Raw genomic sequence first — 17,789 nt, 5'->3', positions numbered from 1 at the left:
CACTGCTCCTGGGAAAATTCCCATCCCTTAGCTATTGTGGAGAGTGCAGCTGAGATCAGAGGGAGCCCAGGAGCCTGGCCGGGGTGGACAGACGATGATGGGATGGTCCCTGTCAAACAGGAATTCCTAGGGTTTTGACCCCCGCAGGCACTGCCTCTTGTTATGGCCCCAAGCTGACCCAACGTCCTGTTCATACGGGGATGAGCGAGTGGCCAATGGGGAGAACACAGGCCGAACATGAGCACAAGACCTTTTAATAAATATCAGATCTGCAAAATATAAAATCTGATTATGAAATGAAGTGTTGTGGCCATAGCAGCTAAGAGAGACAGGTCCAATTCTTAGCTCCGTGCTACAGGAAATACAGTATGTGTAAGGAGCTAAATTAGAACTTTGCTTGCCACAAGGAAATTAGTAACACAGTTGAAAGAGACTCTAAAACTGAATCACAAGAAGAGAATATTTGCATATAGTGTAGCATACTAACATCCCAATTAGTTTATGGAATGAGTTGTTGGTATGATACTGTCTTATATAGTCTTGGGCTCTTTAAAGGATCAGGGTTCTACCCTTGATCATTTCTTTATTTGTATTTTGAAGGTGTATTTTGAAAGGTTTCGTCAATAAAATGAATGAACGACTAAGGACAGTATGTTTCGTTCGTGGGACAAAGATGTCCTGCCGATGTGCTTTGCAAAGAAGCTGCTCCTCTTCGTCTGTTTCAGCAACTGATAGCATTAAAGAGAGAGGGAGAAAGCACAGGACAAAATGTGGTATCTTAAAGGATGAACAAACTTGTTTCTGTGTGAGTTTTCATGGAACAAAATCCACTTTCTTAGCATGAGGGATACAATTTATCTTTCATTCTGTATTGTATATGCAAACACACATATACAATATGTGTGTTTGCATATACAATGTATGTTTGTGTGTGTGTGTGTGTAATGCAGAATTAAAGATGAATATATACATGTGTGTTTCTGTGCCTGTATGTGTGCAAGTGAAATGTACAAGGACGTAAACTTCCTTTAGAATTTAGACAGACCGTCTCCCTACAAGGCTTATGACAACACTCAACGTTAATTTTTCATGTGTGGTTAGGATTTGACGGCTTTTTAAAATTTGTTATCATCTGGTATACGTATATTGCATATTTTGTTTATTCTGTTATGCCTTTCCAATCCGGCTCAAGTTCTAAATGGCAGGGGTCAGCTGTGGACTGCCTTTTTATGTTGGTTAATATCCATTGATTTGGTTACCGAGTGCATTTCCTTTAATTTATTATTATTTTTTAAAATTTCTGTAGCATGTGGGGTTTTTTTACTGTAAAGTAACACATCCACACCCACGAGTAATGATTTCACTAAGTCAGGTGGTCTATAAGTTTTATAAATAAATAAAATAAATAAAGCTGAGGAAGGCAGAAGCCGAAGTGTTTTGCTAAAATCCTTCTGCTTGCCAGTCACATTTTTAAGTATATTATACATGCCGATTATAATACGAAGCCTTAGTGCCAGGTGGGAGGAAGAAAAGGACAGCCAAGTTTCGAATTTGCTCGACAAACAAAAAACAGACTTCCTTCTGAAGCCCTGCTCGCCTTGAGATTTGTCTCCATGTCTGGAGACCTGGTGAAGCTCAGGGATTTCCCCCCACCCAAGACTCCAGCTGCCGCCCTGAGACCTAGGACACGTGACCAGCTGCCCCATATTCCACCCTTGGAAGAATCATAGAAATTGTAGTTGAACAGTGTGCTGGCCAGTGATAAAGCCCACATAGGGGAGACCCCACATGAGGAGACCCCGAGCAGCCCCCTCCTCATTGTCCGGGGCCACAAGGTCCATTTTCCCGCCTTTAGCCCCTCTCCTAATGAAGCACCTGCTGCTGGGGGCCTTCAGCAGACCCACCTCACCTGAGGAGGGGAGCAAAACCAGCCCCATTTTCGGGCAAATGCTTCCACCTTCCTCACGCCTACAGAAAATTCATTTCTAATCGACAGAGAGAGAAATTTGCCGAAGCAGGTAAGGGTAGTTTCTGTCCATCCAGCATCAGCCATCTTACCGTATCTCTGGCGGTAACGACAGAGAATTCATCCTCGCCGGGCCCTTATTTTCTTCAGAAGTTCCTGGAATGGCCAGATGCATGTGCTTTATCCTATTTGGAGGTTTGCAATTGTTTGGGGGTTTTGGACTACAACTCCCACAAAGCCTGTGGGATTCTGGAATTTGTAGTCCCCCCCCAAAAAAAATAACACAAACACGGTTTTCCACCTTATCTCACAGAGAACCAAACAAACCCCCATTTCTTTTCCATATTTGGGGTCTATTCTTCTTCTCTCAACCCCTTTTTTAACAGCCCTTATTTCAGGAAGGAAAGTGGAGAGAAATAATCGAAAAGCCGTCGCTCTGGGTTCGAGCATTTCAACAAACCATGACTTCAACAGACCGGAGTTGGTGTTTTATGATTGTTAATTATTTAAAATATTTTACCCCACCTTTCTCTTTAAAAAAAATACACAAGGGGGAATGATGTCATTAAAAAGACAATACAGTACTTAAAAGCTAAAACAGTAAGTATACAAATATTTTAAAGGAATCAAACAAATATTATATTAAGAATGGTAAACAGAATCTACCCCAAAAACACATCCGAGGCAGTAAGGCACAACCACCCACTTAAGATCCCCACTCAGCAGCCAGTCCTTAAGGGAAAGGTTGTGTGAAGACAAAGGTTTCTGCCTGCTAGTGGAAGGACGGCAAAGATGGGGCCAGCCTGGTCTCCAGTGGCAGGGAGTTCCAGAGTCTCTGGAAAGGCCATTTCCCGGGTCCCCACCAAGGGCACCTGTGAGGGTGGTGGCACTGAGAGAAAGGTCTCTCCTGAGGATCTTAACACAAGAAAACAGCTTCTAACTGTAGTTTGAAACTAACCAACCAAGTTTGTAAGGATAGGTTTGGACACAGTCATTAGGACTCAGCAAAATGTAACCTGGTTTACCGTTACGTACAAAGCAAACGTTTTCTTTTAGCTTCACCTACAACTGTGTTCAAGACCCAGGTAGATTGCATAATGCCTTACAAGGTGGCCACCTATAAAAGAAAGAACACCCCTCTTGCATTTTATTAGTTGTGTGGAAAAGGGAATTTCAGAAGTTGGAGCTTGTCCTACACCTGTTGAAATTCTCTCTTAAAGACGCAGAACACTTGTTCTCCTGTTCTTGTGGGGCGACCTTCATAGATGGTCCCATTGTTTGCCTTCAAGTCCCATGCTCCCTCTTTTCCTTGGCTATCCTGGTTAGGTTTGATGGGAGTTGTAGTCCAACAACCTTTGGCGTACCCTATGCTGCTTTACAACCTTCTGTTGAAACAAATGGGGGAAACCTATTGTTCTCCTGATCCTGCGGTACTCCAGCTCCCATCAGGTTCAGCCAGCAGGGCTCTAATGACAAAGTTTATCTATCTATCTATCTATCTATCTATCTATCTATCTATCTATCTATCTATCTATCTATCTATCTATCTATCTATCTATCTATCTATCTATCTATCTATCTATCTATCTATCTATCTATCTATCTATTTAATACTATGCTGCCCACTCTACCCAAAGGTCTCTGGGCATCTGAAAACATCCAGAGGGTCAGAAAGAAAATTAATATCTTCCTAGGCTATTTCAGATGATAAATGCTGAGACAGGGCAGCACAACCCTAAAATAGGGCATGTGGCTATTCTCTTTTAATGAGTTTTGCTGATCATGGACTGTAATAATCATAAAATAAAACTAATAAACTAAGCTATTCTCAGCAACGGAAGATCAGCTTCAAAAAGGACACTGAACACTAGGTCTTGAAATTGCTGTGACTACAACTCCCAGTTTCCCCCAGTTACTGCCAACTAATTCTCTTACAGTCTGACCAAGATGAGGCCAGAAAGACATGGATTCGGATCCTCCCTCAGTGAGACAGAATAAAATCCCAGGAAATGCGGCAATGAAAAGGGCAGCTGGATTTTCCAGTTGCTAGCGAAGGAAAAGTGGAATATAAATGTTTTGAAAGGGAGAAGAAAGCAAGTCTAAGCACAGAACCAAAGAGGTTTCATCTCCTAAGAGTGTCTCTGTGTAGAAGATGGGGGGCAGTGGCATTCCAGTACAAAACAATTCAAAGTTTCTGCGTAACAAGGGATCCTTTGATCCAGGGAACGAAAAGAGGCAGGCAAAATGGGACAAAGGACAAGACAAAATCCTAGCTGGATTCATATATATATCCATGCGTTTGTGCCTTGCACCTCTGCAGGAGGAAAGAGTAACACAGCGTTGCATCCCACTTGCTGATAAAAGGCTCTTGCAAATTAAAAGCGAGAGAGAGAAAAGTTGAAAGCAGGTTAAGGTACTTCCTGGAGGAGAGAGGGAGGTTCCCTTTTTTGATCTACCTCACTCACTTTAAAAAAAAAAATTCCTATCAGGTAGACTTAACCAGGCGTTGATTTGACTCCAGGACCCGCCTCCACCTTTCCCAAAGGCCCAATAGCTTTTGCCCCTTTGGGAGATTGACGAGAGTCACGTGGTCTCACTCATGGGCAGGTAACTTAGGAAGGAAGGAAGGTAGGTGGGGGAAAAGAGAGAGATTTTTTTTCCCCCAAAGCAAAGCTGGGTGCCTGCCATGATGTCAGAAGGAGAGAAAACCACCGCTTGCTAATTCCATCTCCCACCCAGACCTATGGGAGAAAAGACTCACCTGGAAGCAGGTAACCCATGCAAAAAAAAGGCAAACCCAAGAAACCAGCCAACCTTCCCCCCACCCCCATCCCCAAACCTTTACCCACCTACCTGATCATTGGGGCCTTAGGTACCTACCTTCTTCCCTCCCCACCCCTTCTCCTTAAGAGTTCTGGTTCTTCTAATATTGTTCCCTTTTTTAAAAAAAATCTCCACTTTGATCACTTGGGGAAAAAGGGGGTGACTTTTGTATGTGTGTGGTTTTGTGTTTGGCTGGTTTTATACTTCTTTCTCTCTCTCTCTCTCTCTCTCTCTCCATTTTTTTCTCTCTCTTTCTTTTCGTTCGTTTGTTTGTATTTTTTTTTTACCTCTGCTTTGATTGTAGCTGTTCCCCCCCCTGTGGTCATGACGGCTTCTCCACACAGTGACTCTGTGGTGGTCTTGTTTGGGGCGACAGCTGGTGCATATGGGGCTAAGCTGGGTTCCGATGAGAGGGAACTAATTCTCTTGGTGTGGCAAGTTGTGGATCTACACAGCAAGAAGGTACGGCTTCTCTCTCTCTCTCAATCTCTCCCCCCCTTTGCCCTTCCCAAAAAATAAGCTCGAAAGCAAACCCAGCCTTTTCTCTCTGCCTTGCTTTGAGGGTCAACGATGCCCCCATTGGTTCCATAGGGTTGAATGTGGGGGGGCGGCGGGGGTGAGCCTAATAATAATAATAATAATAATAATAATAATAATAATAATAATAATAATAATAATAATAATAAATGCACAACCACCTACTGGCCTTTCAAGGCGCCAGAAGATTTGGTGATTTTTGCGACCTTGCAATTGTGGAATCACTAAAGAGGGAAAGCAAAGTCGTTTGACCGGAATAACTTGCTCCCTTCTCTTCCTACCCCCCCCACCCCTAATTTCCAAGGGAGGGGAGGTTTCCTGGCTCCAAAAACCCGTCCTTGAAATTGACAAGAGCATGGTGGAAATCCAGATTACAAAAGCATCATTCTTTCTCCCATTCCAACCCCCCCACCCACCCCTTTGCAAATGTTATCTTCTCCTTCAGGCTCTGAATTCCAAAGCTTTTACTTTGGGTAGAAGCCGAGTCTTTTGGTATATTTATTTATTTTCCTTCATCTGGGGCATTTGTTTGGCACCTTCTTTGGGTTCGTTTTGGTTTAAGGCAGGCCTGTGTGTCGCTTCTCGGACCTCTCGCTTTTTAAGGGGATTGACCGCCCTATCCTGGGAAAGAGGGAAACGGGGCTTTTCTTGAGCACGATAAATCTAAAACCATACCCAAATTATCCTTTCTCTTCCCCCCCAAATTATTATAACTCTTTAATTCGCTTGTTATTGAAAGCTGCCTGCCTGGGTTTTAATACGCTTGGCTCGGGCACATTGAGGAGATGTGGAAATTTGCTGTTCTTATGAAATGGAGTTCGATTCGATGCCGTTGACGTAGCTCTTTCCTGGCACTTGGAGCAACCTGTGTCTCTGCAGATGTGGTTGGACTCCCAATCCCATTAACCCCAGTCAGTAGTCAAAAATGTGGGGACCTCAGTTTAGCAAATGTCCGGAGGGTTATAGGGTTCCCACCCTGACACCAGGATTACAGCCAATTTTCACTTGCAACTCTGGCTTTGAGGGGGTGTTTTCCCTGCAGACAAAGATCTTGGGATTTTATGAAATGATCCAATGTATATTTTTTTTCCAATGAGCCACTCGGTGCATTCTTTTTAAAAAGACAAAAATCATGCATTTGTGTCTCCAGGCCGCTCCATGCCAGTTTTTCAAAACCCCCTTTTCTCCCCTCCCTTCCCCGTTTTTTTTGTTACACCTTTTCAGGTGGGGACCCTGCACAAATGCCTGGTGAAGGCGGACGATCTGGATCTGAGCGACCAGTGTCAGGAGGTGACCGGATTAACCCCTGAAAACCTGAGCAAAGCCGAGCCCCTGGATCGAGTTCTCCAGCAGGTGAGGGACCTTCAAGGGTTAATGGGGAGGGGAGGCAGAGGGAGATTTTTCGACTGATGCAACAGGGCGTATTGACTGGCTCCTGGCTTTGGCAACACAGGGAGCAGGCACATGGCTCTCCCTGCCCCGATGGATGTTTGCTGTCGTTATCTGCCACATGGGCGCCCCTTCGTGACGCCTGCCTCCATTATTTGAAAGTGCTCGCTGCTGAGCCATGCGAGGCAGGCGGTGCAGGTGGTCACCAAGAATGTCGGCTCTGAGCGGAAAAATTGCATCTTCGCCGTGAGCTTGTGATGTGGCCGCCATGCCGGCCCCATTATTAGGCAAAAGGAAGCAACTGCCTCGGATAGCAATGCCAGGCCCCAGTGTTTTCTCCTGCCCACCCCTTTCATGTGGAGGACACTTGTCCCACCTGAAGTGGACAGCTGCCCCCAGGTGCCATCAAAGCGTGGGGATGTCATTTGTTTGGATTACGACTCCCAGAATCCCCTGTGCCGATAGCTTTTGTTTATGGAACCAAACACCAGATCAGGGACTGCTAAAATACTGTGTGTGTATCAAACACTTCTGAAAATCAGATGGGCGCTGTGGAATCGTACGGCTGTGGATTTTTGTGGTCTCATCTACAGCGATCCATTTAGACTTAGAAGTTATTACTTTGCGCTACAGTCGTCTGCGGATAAATGCATGTCTTGTTCCCTTATTGTTCGCCTTGTTTGTTTTGAAATGTCCATGTTGATTTTTATTTTTTTGCAAATACTTTTGTAAACTCTTTTTTCCCTAAACATTTTCTAAGAGTTTCCTAAATAATTTGCAACAGTTGATCCAAAAGGCAACGGCATAGCCAAGAATAAACAAAACTATCGTTGCAGTTGTTACCTGCAAGGTTTTGCTTCCTCCCTCGTCCTCAGGGTAATGTAAGAATTGTTTGACTATAACTCCCATCAGCTCTAGGCAGAAAAAACCCTAATGGTGAAGCCTTTGTGATCAAACAACAGCTGGGAGGATAGAGGTTGCCACTCATGTCATATCACAACTGCTATTCTTTCCAGACCGCCACCACCCCAATCTGCTCTATAATCCCCAGGATGCTCACATTAAACCCTGACCTTTCCCAACGCTGTTGCTATTTTCACTGCTGCCTTTTTTTCTTTTTCTAGCCTCCCTGATCCATCCCAGGGTTTAATGTCCATCACAAATCAATTCAGTTTTATTTTGCACCTGAAAAAAGACGGGATACTTGAATATGGGGGCTTGGATGTGGTTGTCACGCTACGAGCCCCACAGTCTGTAACTTCTGGCACTCTGGGTAGGGCTTGTGTGGCTTCACACCCTCTGGAGGGCCACAAATTGTCCACCCCAGACATAGAGGATCTTTCTGCTGCTTCACAGGCCTGCTTGCAACCATTTGGACACAAAAGAGCAGATTCCAGGGCTTAAGTTAACTCTGTTTAGTGCCAGCTGGGGGCTTAAGGGCCTGGGAGTGGAAAATCCAACATACTTCTTGCAGTGACGAACCTCTTTCTTCCTTCCCCCTTTTTTCTTCTTCTTGTCTTCTCTTTCAATTATTATTTTTTTTTGTCTGATTTCTGGAAACCTTTAAGGGCAGGTTGCCTTTGGCTTCGCTCTGGTGCTTTGTGTACTCTCATGCATGTACACACCTACATACTGCCAAGACGCCCTGTAAAATTAGTTTCTGTGACTCACCTGTACTAGGCAGGCCTGGCAACTTCATCCAGTTTCTTCATCAGAGGGGCTAAAACTTTGTGGGTTTGGATTTTGTTTAACCTGCTGCCCCATTTCCTAGGCTGCAGGGTCCTGTGCCCATTAGAAGATTTTGCGGTTCTGCGCTCTCCACCCTTCCTGTGAATTGCCCTTAATACCAGGAAAGGCAGAGAGGATGCAGCTTTAGTATGTGATGCCACTGTGTTTGGCCGATATTTTCCCCCTCCCCGTCTCTTTTTAAAAGTAAGGAACTGAGCACAGAGATGTCGAATGGAAAAATATGGCACAGCCTCGTGGAAGTCAGGAAACTGGTTGTTGGTCTCTTATTCAAATCACCCTGAGCGTTGGTGGGAAAACTTGTTTAGGCAGTAAAACAGGTTGTCGCTTCTGGTGGTGCAGATCAGCCGGCAAGCGACGTCCTTATGGAAGGTGTCTCTTGGTTGTGTTTCTTTCTGGACTGAATCATCCCAGGTCTTAATTATGAGCACAGCAAGCTCTGGGGAAAGAGAGAGAGACAGAGAGAGATTTGCACCAAAGAAATCATTAGGCGTGGTGCTTGAATCTCTACTACACCACCCTGCTTAGATTACATGCAAGACCAGCTAAGGCTGCAAAGCCACTCTCTCCCCCCCCTGGTAGTTTAGAAATAGCTCTTAGACAAGCGTTGGAGTCTACAAGTTAGATCTTGCCCCAGATCTTGAAAGGGAGAACATCTGGAAGCCCTTGACGAAGTACATGCATGCACGCTCCCTCTCCTTTAAAGCAACACACCATAATTACGCTTGGTACCCTTCCATCCGATTTCCACAGGTTGGAGAATAGCTATGGCAGCACAGGAGAAGGGAATATACTGCTTTTCTTTAAAGCCTGCCGGATACGTCTTGGTCAAAAGGAATAGAACCAGGGTGCATTTGATTTGACTCGCTGCTGGGAAAATTCTGTTCAGTCCTGTGATTCTTCCCTTACAAAGTATGCTATTGCTTGCTATAACTTGGAGACAACATTTCAGTACAAATGTATACAAATCGCTGGATAGTTCAGTGGCTTAGGTGGATTGAGAGGTTGGGAGTTTGATTCTCCGCTATGCCTCCTTGACAAAGGCTGGACTTGATGATCCATAGGGTCCCTTTCAGCTTTGCAGTTCTGAAATTATTATAATATTTTTTTTAATTTAGAAAGCCTATATTGTCCTTGTAAAAAAATTAATCTACCCTGAGTTTTTTATTTTGAGAAACTTTTTCAATTAGTTTTGCATTTTGTTAAAAAAAATACAAGAATGTTAGTTGTATATTTAAACTAAGCAATCTTCTAGTCCTCAAGGACAAAAATGACGGTTTCCATGCTGTCCAGGCATTTTAGCCCATCGTTGCCCCTTTTTAAATGGAGCGAGTAAGATTGTAGAATAACAGACTTTTCATGCTATAACACACAAAACAAAAGAAAAGCCAAAGTTAGGACACTGTTATTGTTTTTCTCCTTTCGATGTAGATGCAATAAAATCAGGACTTGGAGTTTAGTTTTTGGACTAGAAGTCCCAGAATCTGGAAACGGCAATTTAAAAAAAAATACACCTTACTGTTTTCAGCTTTTAAATCCTGGTTTAATGATGTAAGCCACCTTGGGTCCTTTCAGGGGAAAAAGAAATATACTTTATAAAATAAATAAATACACATGCCCCTTTCCCAAGCTATAGTTAGGGTTATGGCTGGTTGACACTGAAATAAAGGAGGCAGAGAGTGAAGGTATTTTGAAAATGGGGTTTGCGGAACGTAGGAAGTAAGGAATGATCACCTTTAAAACTAAGAACAGACAGCAGTTGGCACCTTGTGTTTAGCTTTAAAAAGGTGAAAACCAACCCAAAATGAGTTTCCAAGACTGGACATAGACTTTTGACCACCCTCATTTTCATGGAGGGGGAAAGACCCCAAGCAAGCGCACGGGGGGGGGGGGAGACTGAAAAATCACCTCCAGAACACGTCTCCTTGAAAACCTATTGAACCTGTGAAGGCAGCCATCACATCTAACCCTGACAACAAACTGATAATGCCAGAGAGGGCCCCAGTGGCAACTGGCAGGAGAAATGTCTGTGGAAGCTTTCTCCTGATGAAGAGGAAGGGCCTAATTCTGCTTGTGGGCTCGGCACACTCTTGGAGAAGAGATGCATGCCTGTGGAAAAAGGAGGTTGAAACGATGCCTCGGCGCTGGCCGTTCCCCTCCTTTTTTTCTTTCCCTGTTCTTTCCCATCTCCTCGCAGACGGCACACTTTGCAAGTCCCGCTAGCCACAGCCAGCCTAGATCATGGAAGGGGGGTGGAAGACGAGAATGGCTATCCAACAACACCTGGGCCACATCTGGGGCAAGGGACAGGATATATCAGTCTCGTTCTGTAGATCAGTGGTGTCCTCAGACGTTCTTGGATTACAACTCCCAGAAGCCTTTGCCACTAGCTGTGCTGGCCAGGATTTTTTGGGGGGGGGGGTTAGTTCAAGAATGGGGACCCCAGGTTGGGAACCACTGCTGTATACAGATGTTGGTTGTCCTGCTTACTGCATATTTGCAGAAGTAGGGCAGGAAGCTGCCTTGGCACATCTGGTGTGTGTGTGTCTGTGTCTCAGTCAGAAAGCTGTCATTCAGAACTCTCCCGCCCACCCAGATAGCTCATTGCCACCACTGAAGGTCTGCCGTCTGAAGCCATTCCCTGCTGTCAGGGCCGGCCCTAACTGTTCCCAAATGGACCATATTCACAGCCGAATGACAGTGAATGCCAGGTGTTTTTTTTTTTAAATAGCTGCAGCTCAAGTCCTCATAATGCTGGTTTTCTTTGCTTATGCCTCATTAAAGCAATAGATTGAAGGGCAAGCTTTGTGTTATCTTATTTTCTTCTCTCTCTTTTTTTTAAAAAAATGGAGTCCTTGAAGATCAAAGGGGATCTTCACATAACTTGAAGAGCCATGCACATATTTAATGTGTGCCGAAGTATTTTGTAGAAGTCCACAAGGACAATTGCGTGTAGCTTCAGTCTCCTTGAGGTCTGTGAAGTATAGCAGAGATAATTCTGTCTCCTATCTCCTGGGATAATAACTCCCAGAATCCAGTGCAGAGGCAAGAGGGCATATTAATTTTATTTATTTACAATATTTTTTGCCTCACCTTTCTCCTTTAAAAGGACCCAGTGGGGCTTGCATCATTAAAACATAATTTTTAAAGCTAAAAACAAGTATACTAATATTTAAAAGGAGCAAACAAATACCATTCTGGGAAATGGTAAAGAAAAGCAATACTAAAATTCACATTCAAAGCGGTAAAGCTCAACCATCCATTTATTTGTTTGTTTATTTAATTTATATGCCGCCCACACTACCCAAAGGTCTCCCTTTTGTGTTTAAAATCCCACTCAGGCAGCCAGTCCTTGAGGGAAAACTTGTGGAAAGGACAGCAAAGATGGGGCCAGGCTGGCCTCCAGTGGGAGGGAGTTCCAGAGTCTGGGAGCAGCCACACTCTCTCATGTCCCCATTAGACCAGCAGGATGGTCTTTCATTTGAAGATCGGTCCTTTTTGGTGATCCCTGCCTTTCTTTCTTTCTGGTGGCATATAAGTGGTCCACTGCCCCCACCCCACCATCAGTTTTCCCTGCTGAGCAGGGAAATTGGAGGCTTTGATGGGTCGGTGTATCTCACTATCCCGCTCCCATTTTTAAAGTAAAGTGGTTTGAGAAGGGGAATCATTTTGTAGGAAAAAACCAACAACTACAGACAGTGATGTAACTGCTAATGAAGGGCAGGAAGGATACAGCCTGTCATGTCAGTTTTGTTTGAACCTGAGAGGTAAGGTCAGTCCCAGGACTGGACATTCTGAAAAGGTGGAACACACCTTTCCTCTGAAACAGCTGATCGTTGCCTAGCTAGATATAGTGAGCAACAGTATATTTCCATTTATGTAACTTACAGTAATCAAGTCTAATTCTGGCGATATTTTCATGTGTCGATTAAAATTTTTATATGCAGATTCAATGCAAAAATGAGCCTTTTTTGTGAAGCGTGTTTTCGTTTTGATGTTTCTTGTGCTCCACTTTCTCCTTTTTGCTGATGTCTGTTCTTTTTCTTTCTTTCTTTCTTTCTTTCTTTCTTTTTTTGCTAATGGAGCCATGGCCACGGTGTGACCGTGGATTTCTTGAAGCTGTATTCCAAACCTCCCACAACACAAACATTTCCCATTTGCTCCTCGAGAGTAGGTTGTGAGGAGATTCTGTGCATGGCATTCCAGCATATATTTTTTTGCTCTCTGTTTGGCCCTTGGTGGGAGATCTTGGTGATGTATCTCCTATACTGCTGGCCTCAATTGACTATGTACTTGCCTCTTGTGTGTGTATGTGTTTGTGTTCTCTGTGCCGTCAAGTGAGAACCAACTTATAGCGACCTTAATACGGTTTTCAAGGCAAGCGCGATATTTAAGGAATGGTTTTACCAGTTCGAATTCCCCAGCGAGTCTCCATGGCTGAGCAGGGCTTTGAACCTGTGAGGAAAGAATTATTCGCAGTCATCATTGTTCTTCCTCATGGTGTCTGTGTTTCCTTTCCTCTGTTGTTTTGGCTGCCCCTTTTCTGCACCCTTTTTGTCCATTTCTATAAGGGACGTGGTGGCGCTGCGGGTTAAACTGCAGAAGCCTCTGTGCTGGAAAGTCAGAAGACCAGCCATCGTAAGATCGAATCCACACGACGGTGTGAGCTCCAGTCGCATGTCCCAGCTCCTGCCAACCTGGCCGTTGGAAAGCATGCAAAAAATGCGAGTAGATGAAAAGGTACCACCTCAGTGAGAAGGTAACGGTGTTCCGTGTCTAGTCGCGCTGGCCACGTGACCACGGAAACGGTCTTTGGGCAAAACGCTGGCTCTACGGCTTGGAGACGGGGATGAGCACCTCACCCTAGAGTCGGAGACGACTGGACTCAATGTTAAAGGGAACCTTTACCTTTACTTTACAAACTTGTCTTGTTTAATTGCGTGGCAGCCTGATTCTCATGTTAAATGGGGTCAAACAGCCGAACCAGTTTCAAGTCCCCACGCAGCCGTGATGTCTGTTGTGGCCAAAGTCTAGCTGAAGTCTCCCCTGCCCCCCTCCCTTTGCTCAAGGCCCATCACACGACCGGTGCACAATCCTCTGCACAACCAGAGGATGGGGGGGGGGAGAGAGAACAGTGTGATGAGCAGGCTGCAAACCAGGTAGAAAGGCTTCGGCGATTTCCCCTTCACGCTGGGTCTTTGCCGCAGGAGTCTGGCTATCCTGGCCTTGAGTCTCTTCCTCCCTCATGGGCTGACCTGCCTCGCAGCCTTGTTGTGACAATAACCACAGGCACCGCAGGAACACATTTCCAGGAAAGGCAAGACATAAATGTGATGCACACCATCAATGTAAGCAATAAGGAGGGTGAAGACTCTTAGACAGAAATGTCCAAGGGTGTTGCCTGTGAATGGGTGAGGTAGGGAAACCTAAAGAGCAGGTGCTCGGCTGGCTTGTCTTGCTTCTCTTCTGGCCCCGGAGAGGAGTACAGGCGTGTCTGTTTTAGGGAGTCCAAGCATGCAGAAAACACCTTCCCCGCCACCGGCCGAGTCAGCAGAAAATTTGTGGGACATTTTGGACAGCCGGGGAAAGGGGCTGAGGCAGCAAGGGGTGTCCAAGGGGGTGCTTCCCTGGGAAGTTGCCTCCTGCCGGCTTAACAGGTTGCGGTTTTGTTCTAGAGGAAACCTGTTTGGCAGCCTGTCTCTCCCTCCGCTGTCTCCTGCTTGATGGGAAAGGGCGTGTTCCTTTCTACTCCTCTTAATGATCTTGCCAACGTTTTTTTTTTTTAAATTTAATTGGGCTGGGGTGGGGATGGGGAGGAGAGCCTGTAAAGATTATTCTGATAACTCCTGATGGGAGCAGAAAGAGGGGGGGGGTGTTCCTATTCTAATCCAAGACCTATGCACTTCTGACTTTTTTATTTTTGGAAAGGGAGGGGGTTACTTTCTGCCTCTCCAACCAGATTAGATTTTTTTTTAAATGGACAGGACAGGAACGCTGACTCAGCCAGATTCCTTTTTTTTCTTCTGATCAGAAAAGAAACAGGTGGAGACAAGAATTCCATTGAGCAAAATCTGGTGTGGTGTATGAAGGAAGGCCTGAGTCTTGCTCCTGAGCATTCCATAACTAAATGGGCATGGCTGATTCGTTAGGGTTTAATGTCCCGATTTTGATCCCTGGTGGCTTGTTTTCCCTTGGGTGGGTTTCATTTCCTGTGCTTTCCTGTATTATTCCAGGCTAGTTTAAAGACCTATAACTTTTCGGTTTAAGAGGACTTAATTAGGATGCCCCATCTTTTGCCTGAGTTAACCGGAGATGGTTTGTGTTCAGTTTAAGCTATAGTAATTCTTCTTGAAATTGCATCTATGTGGACTAGCCCTAAACCTGTTTCCTGCAAACCTGTATTCTTTTCGTCCTCATGGTTTGGGGACGGACTGATGCCCCACCACACGCAAGCAGTTCTGATGCTGTAGTTCACATCAGCCCTCCTGTGCTCAAGACCATCCTTGTGGATTTATTTGTTTAACCGGTTACCTGTCTCTTCCGCCTTTGCTCCAGGTGAGCTGAAGTCAGTGCGCACGGCTCTCCTTGTGCCTAATTATCCTCATAACTAATTTGCAAGTTAGGCAGTTGTGGCAGGTCAGAGGGCTGAGCATCAGACATGCAGGCGTGCTCGTCTCCTGCCTCTGTGTTTGTCCCAAGCCTGCAAAATTGCCACCTGTGACTTGCTTGGAGAAAGACCCTTCAAAAACACAAAATTTGGGTGCACTCTTAGCTTTCCTCCCGCTGTGCTCGGAAAACCGCCAGCATGGATGAAACTGGGATTCCATCAAACTGAATAAGCTTTATAACTGCTGGGCAGAGAAGTGCCAAAAATTGGCATAGCTCTGCCTCTGTCTAGCTAGGAGGAAGGAGAAGCAGAGAAAGGAAATAGAAAGAGTGTGAGAATTGCTGAGATAGCAGCATAAAAGCTCTTTAAAAAAACAAAAAGGTTGAAATACTCCAGTCTGTCTGTCTGCTGCCCCCACGTTCATGTTGCTACATGTGTTGATGTTCTAACATGAAAAAGGTTGCCAATATATTTTTTTTAATCCACCGCTCGTTCACATCATCAGCAAAGGGCAGGGCTCCCTTCTTCTGCCACTGAATATGTGGTTCAGCCCTCGAGAAACAACATCAGCCTCATTAAGTGAAAACCAAGTCCTGGAATTAAAATTGGCTTCGATGTAGCAGCAAGAACAGATTTGCCCGTGGCGGTGGGAGGCGTGCCATCTCTAACCAGTGTACTTGTAAGAGGTCAACCTCCTGTTTTTGGAGCCAAATTGTTTGTTTGTTTGTTCCTTTCTTTCATGGTCACTGTGGCTCAGAAATAGCATCGGACTCCACGGCCTGGTGGACTTTCTCTCTCCTCCAGTCTCTTGACTTCACTGGAAGATGATCCAACACGTTTCAACGGTGCTGCTGCAGTTCAGTTTGGAGAAGGGTGGCAGGGAGAATTTTGGTGCAGCTTTGAATGGCATACTTTTGTTGTCTTGGAAAGGTGTACGGATTCTTCACAGTGGCGTAAAACACAGGGCTGAGGACTACAAACCCCATAATCCTCCATCCTGGGAGTGCTGTATGACTGATGGACAACTTACAAATACCTAAATGTGGCTCACCTGGGAGAAAAGCCACAAATGAAAGACTTTGGGACTGAGCTAGGCCTAGTCCCACCCACACTTCCTGTTCCTGCCCCAGTGCTAGCTGGGAACTTCCCTTCTGAACAGGAAGCTAGGCAGAGCTAGGCCTAGCTGAGCCTCAAAGCCTTCCAACTGAGGACTTGCTCCCAGGTGAGCCTCATTTAGGTGTCTTACCGGTCGCATAGAACGGCCAGAATTAGAATTATGGGATTTGTAGTCCAAGAAATCTGAAAATCTAATCTGCAGTACCTATATCCTCCCTGCAGTGTAGAACATAGGTCGATATAAATTGACAACAAGGGAGCCTTTATGTAAGATTGCCAGCTCAACGACACTGCCTTCCCTGACGCTTAAGGGGCCAAAAATGTTAGATTTAGGATTGTGCTGATGTGATATTGTAGGGGCAGGAACTCCAGCAACAATTGTGTGGTGTCTGCAAGGCACTTGCTCCCTGCCTCAAGATTTACAGTGGTATCCCACAAAACAACGATCCTGCAAAACAACAAATCCACATGATGACAAGGTTTTGCGACCGCCATTGCGCTTCGCAAAACAGTGATTCCTATGGGGGAATTTCGCTGGATGACGTTTTGTTCCATGCTTCCCCAGATGCTTTTTTTGGGGGACTGATGCTTAGCAAGAGGACGATTTAACAGCTGATCAGTGGCTCTGCAAATGGCTTCTCTAGGGTGTTTTCTTTCGCAAGGCAGCAATTTAAAATGGCTTCCATATGGGCGATATTCACTGGACAATGACTATTTTCCCCATTGGAACACATTAAACAGGGTTCAATGCATTCCAATGGGGAAAGTCTTTTCGCAAGACGATGATTTCGCTAAACAGCTATTTCAATGGAATGTATTATCATCGTCTTGCGGGGCACCACTGTATTTTAATGGATACAGATAGATATATGACTCCCTCCCTCCCTCCCTCCCACTGCCACCTACAAAAGGAAATTTGATGGCAAATCCTACCACTGAAAGCAGTATTTAAGGGAATATTTTGTTTGCTATAAATAGGACTTGGCTGGTTTCCAAACTATGCCAACCTACTCAGCTTCCTTCCAGAGTCTCAGCAGCCTCCAACAGGGATTGTTTTCATTTCTGCCAGGAAAAGACTAATTACCTGTTCTTAGTTTTGAAGGAAGTTCACTTTCCCCACTGTTTCCTGAATTGCCAGTAGTGTTATTGAATCTAGGGCTTCCAGGATCTAATATGAGAGACGTTCAATTAGCAAGAATGTTATGGGTCAGCCCTGTCAGGCTGCCTTGTTTGTGCTCATAAGCAATCCTACAATAACCGGGGGGGGGGGGGGGGAGAGAAAATGAACTTCTCAGCAACCATATACGCCTTTTCTACGCTCTCCCTCTGGCATTCAAGAGAATAGAGGTAAATTTAAGTGTAGGTGCCCAGGAAGACAGTCATCATAGCCAGCATTCCCACTCCCTTAATCCAAAAATTCACTTCCTGGCTATATCTCTATCAACAAATCGGTTCTAGCGGCTTTTGTTTCTATGAGAGCATGTCTTTTGTAAAGCTAATGACTCTGAAGTGCCCGTCCAGACCACCTTCAAATACCTTACATTACAACAAGGATAGCTTGCAGCAACGGCATTGGTTTTGGGAAAGTCCTTTGCTCCCACCACT

The 17,789-nt window shown here is 45.1% G+C and overlaps 1 protein-coding gene across 2 annotated transcripts in view; it reads left to right on the top strand.

The window, feature by feature from the left end:
* The first annotated feature begins 3,694 nt into the window (after positions 1 to 3,694).
* The window catches only part of ESRP2 (epithelial splicing regulatory protein 2), a 49,716-nt gene continuing 35,621 nt past the window's right edge, over positions 3,695 to 17,789 (top strand). For both annotated transcript variants that reach the window (XM_020805736.3, XM_020805737.3), the window contains exons 1-3: positions 3,695 to 4,737; positions 5,094 to 5,251; positions 6,551 to 6,679. In XM_020805736.3, the coding sequence (XP_020661395.3) occupies positions 4,710 to 4,737; positions 5,094 to 5,251; positions 6,551 to 6,679 (315 nt within the window). In that variant the 5' untranslated portion in view covers positions 3,695 to 4,709. The remainder of the gene's footprint in view (positions 4,738 to 5,093; positions 5,252 to 6,550; positions 6,680 to 17,789) is intronic.

The sequence above is a fragment of the Pogona vitticeps genome, chromosome 10, assembly GCF_051106095.1.
Source record: "Pogona vitticeps strain Pit_001003342236 chromosome 10, PviZW2.1, whole genome shotgun sequence".
Taxonomy (NCBI): Eukaryota; Metazoa; Chordata; class Lepidosauria; order Squamata; family Agamidae; genus Pogona; species Pogona vitticeps.
The sequence above is the reverse complement of the archived record's forward strand: the minus strand, read 5'-3'. Positions and strand labels throughout refer to the sequence as shown.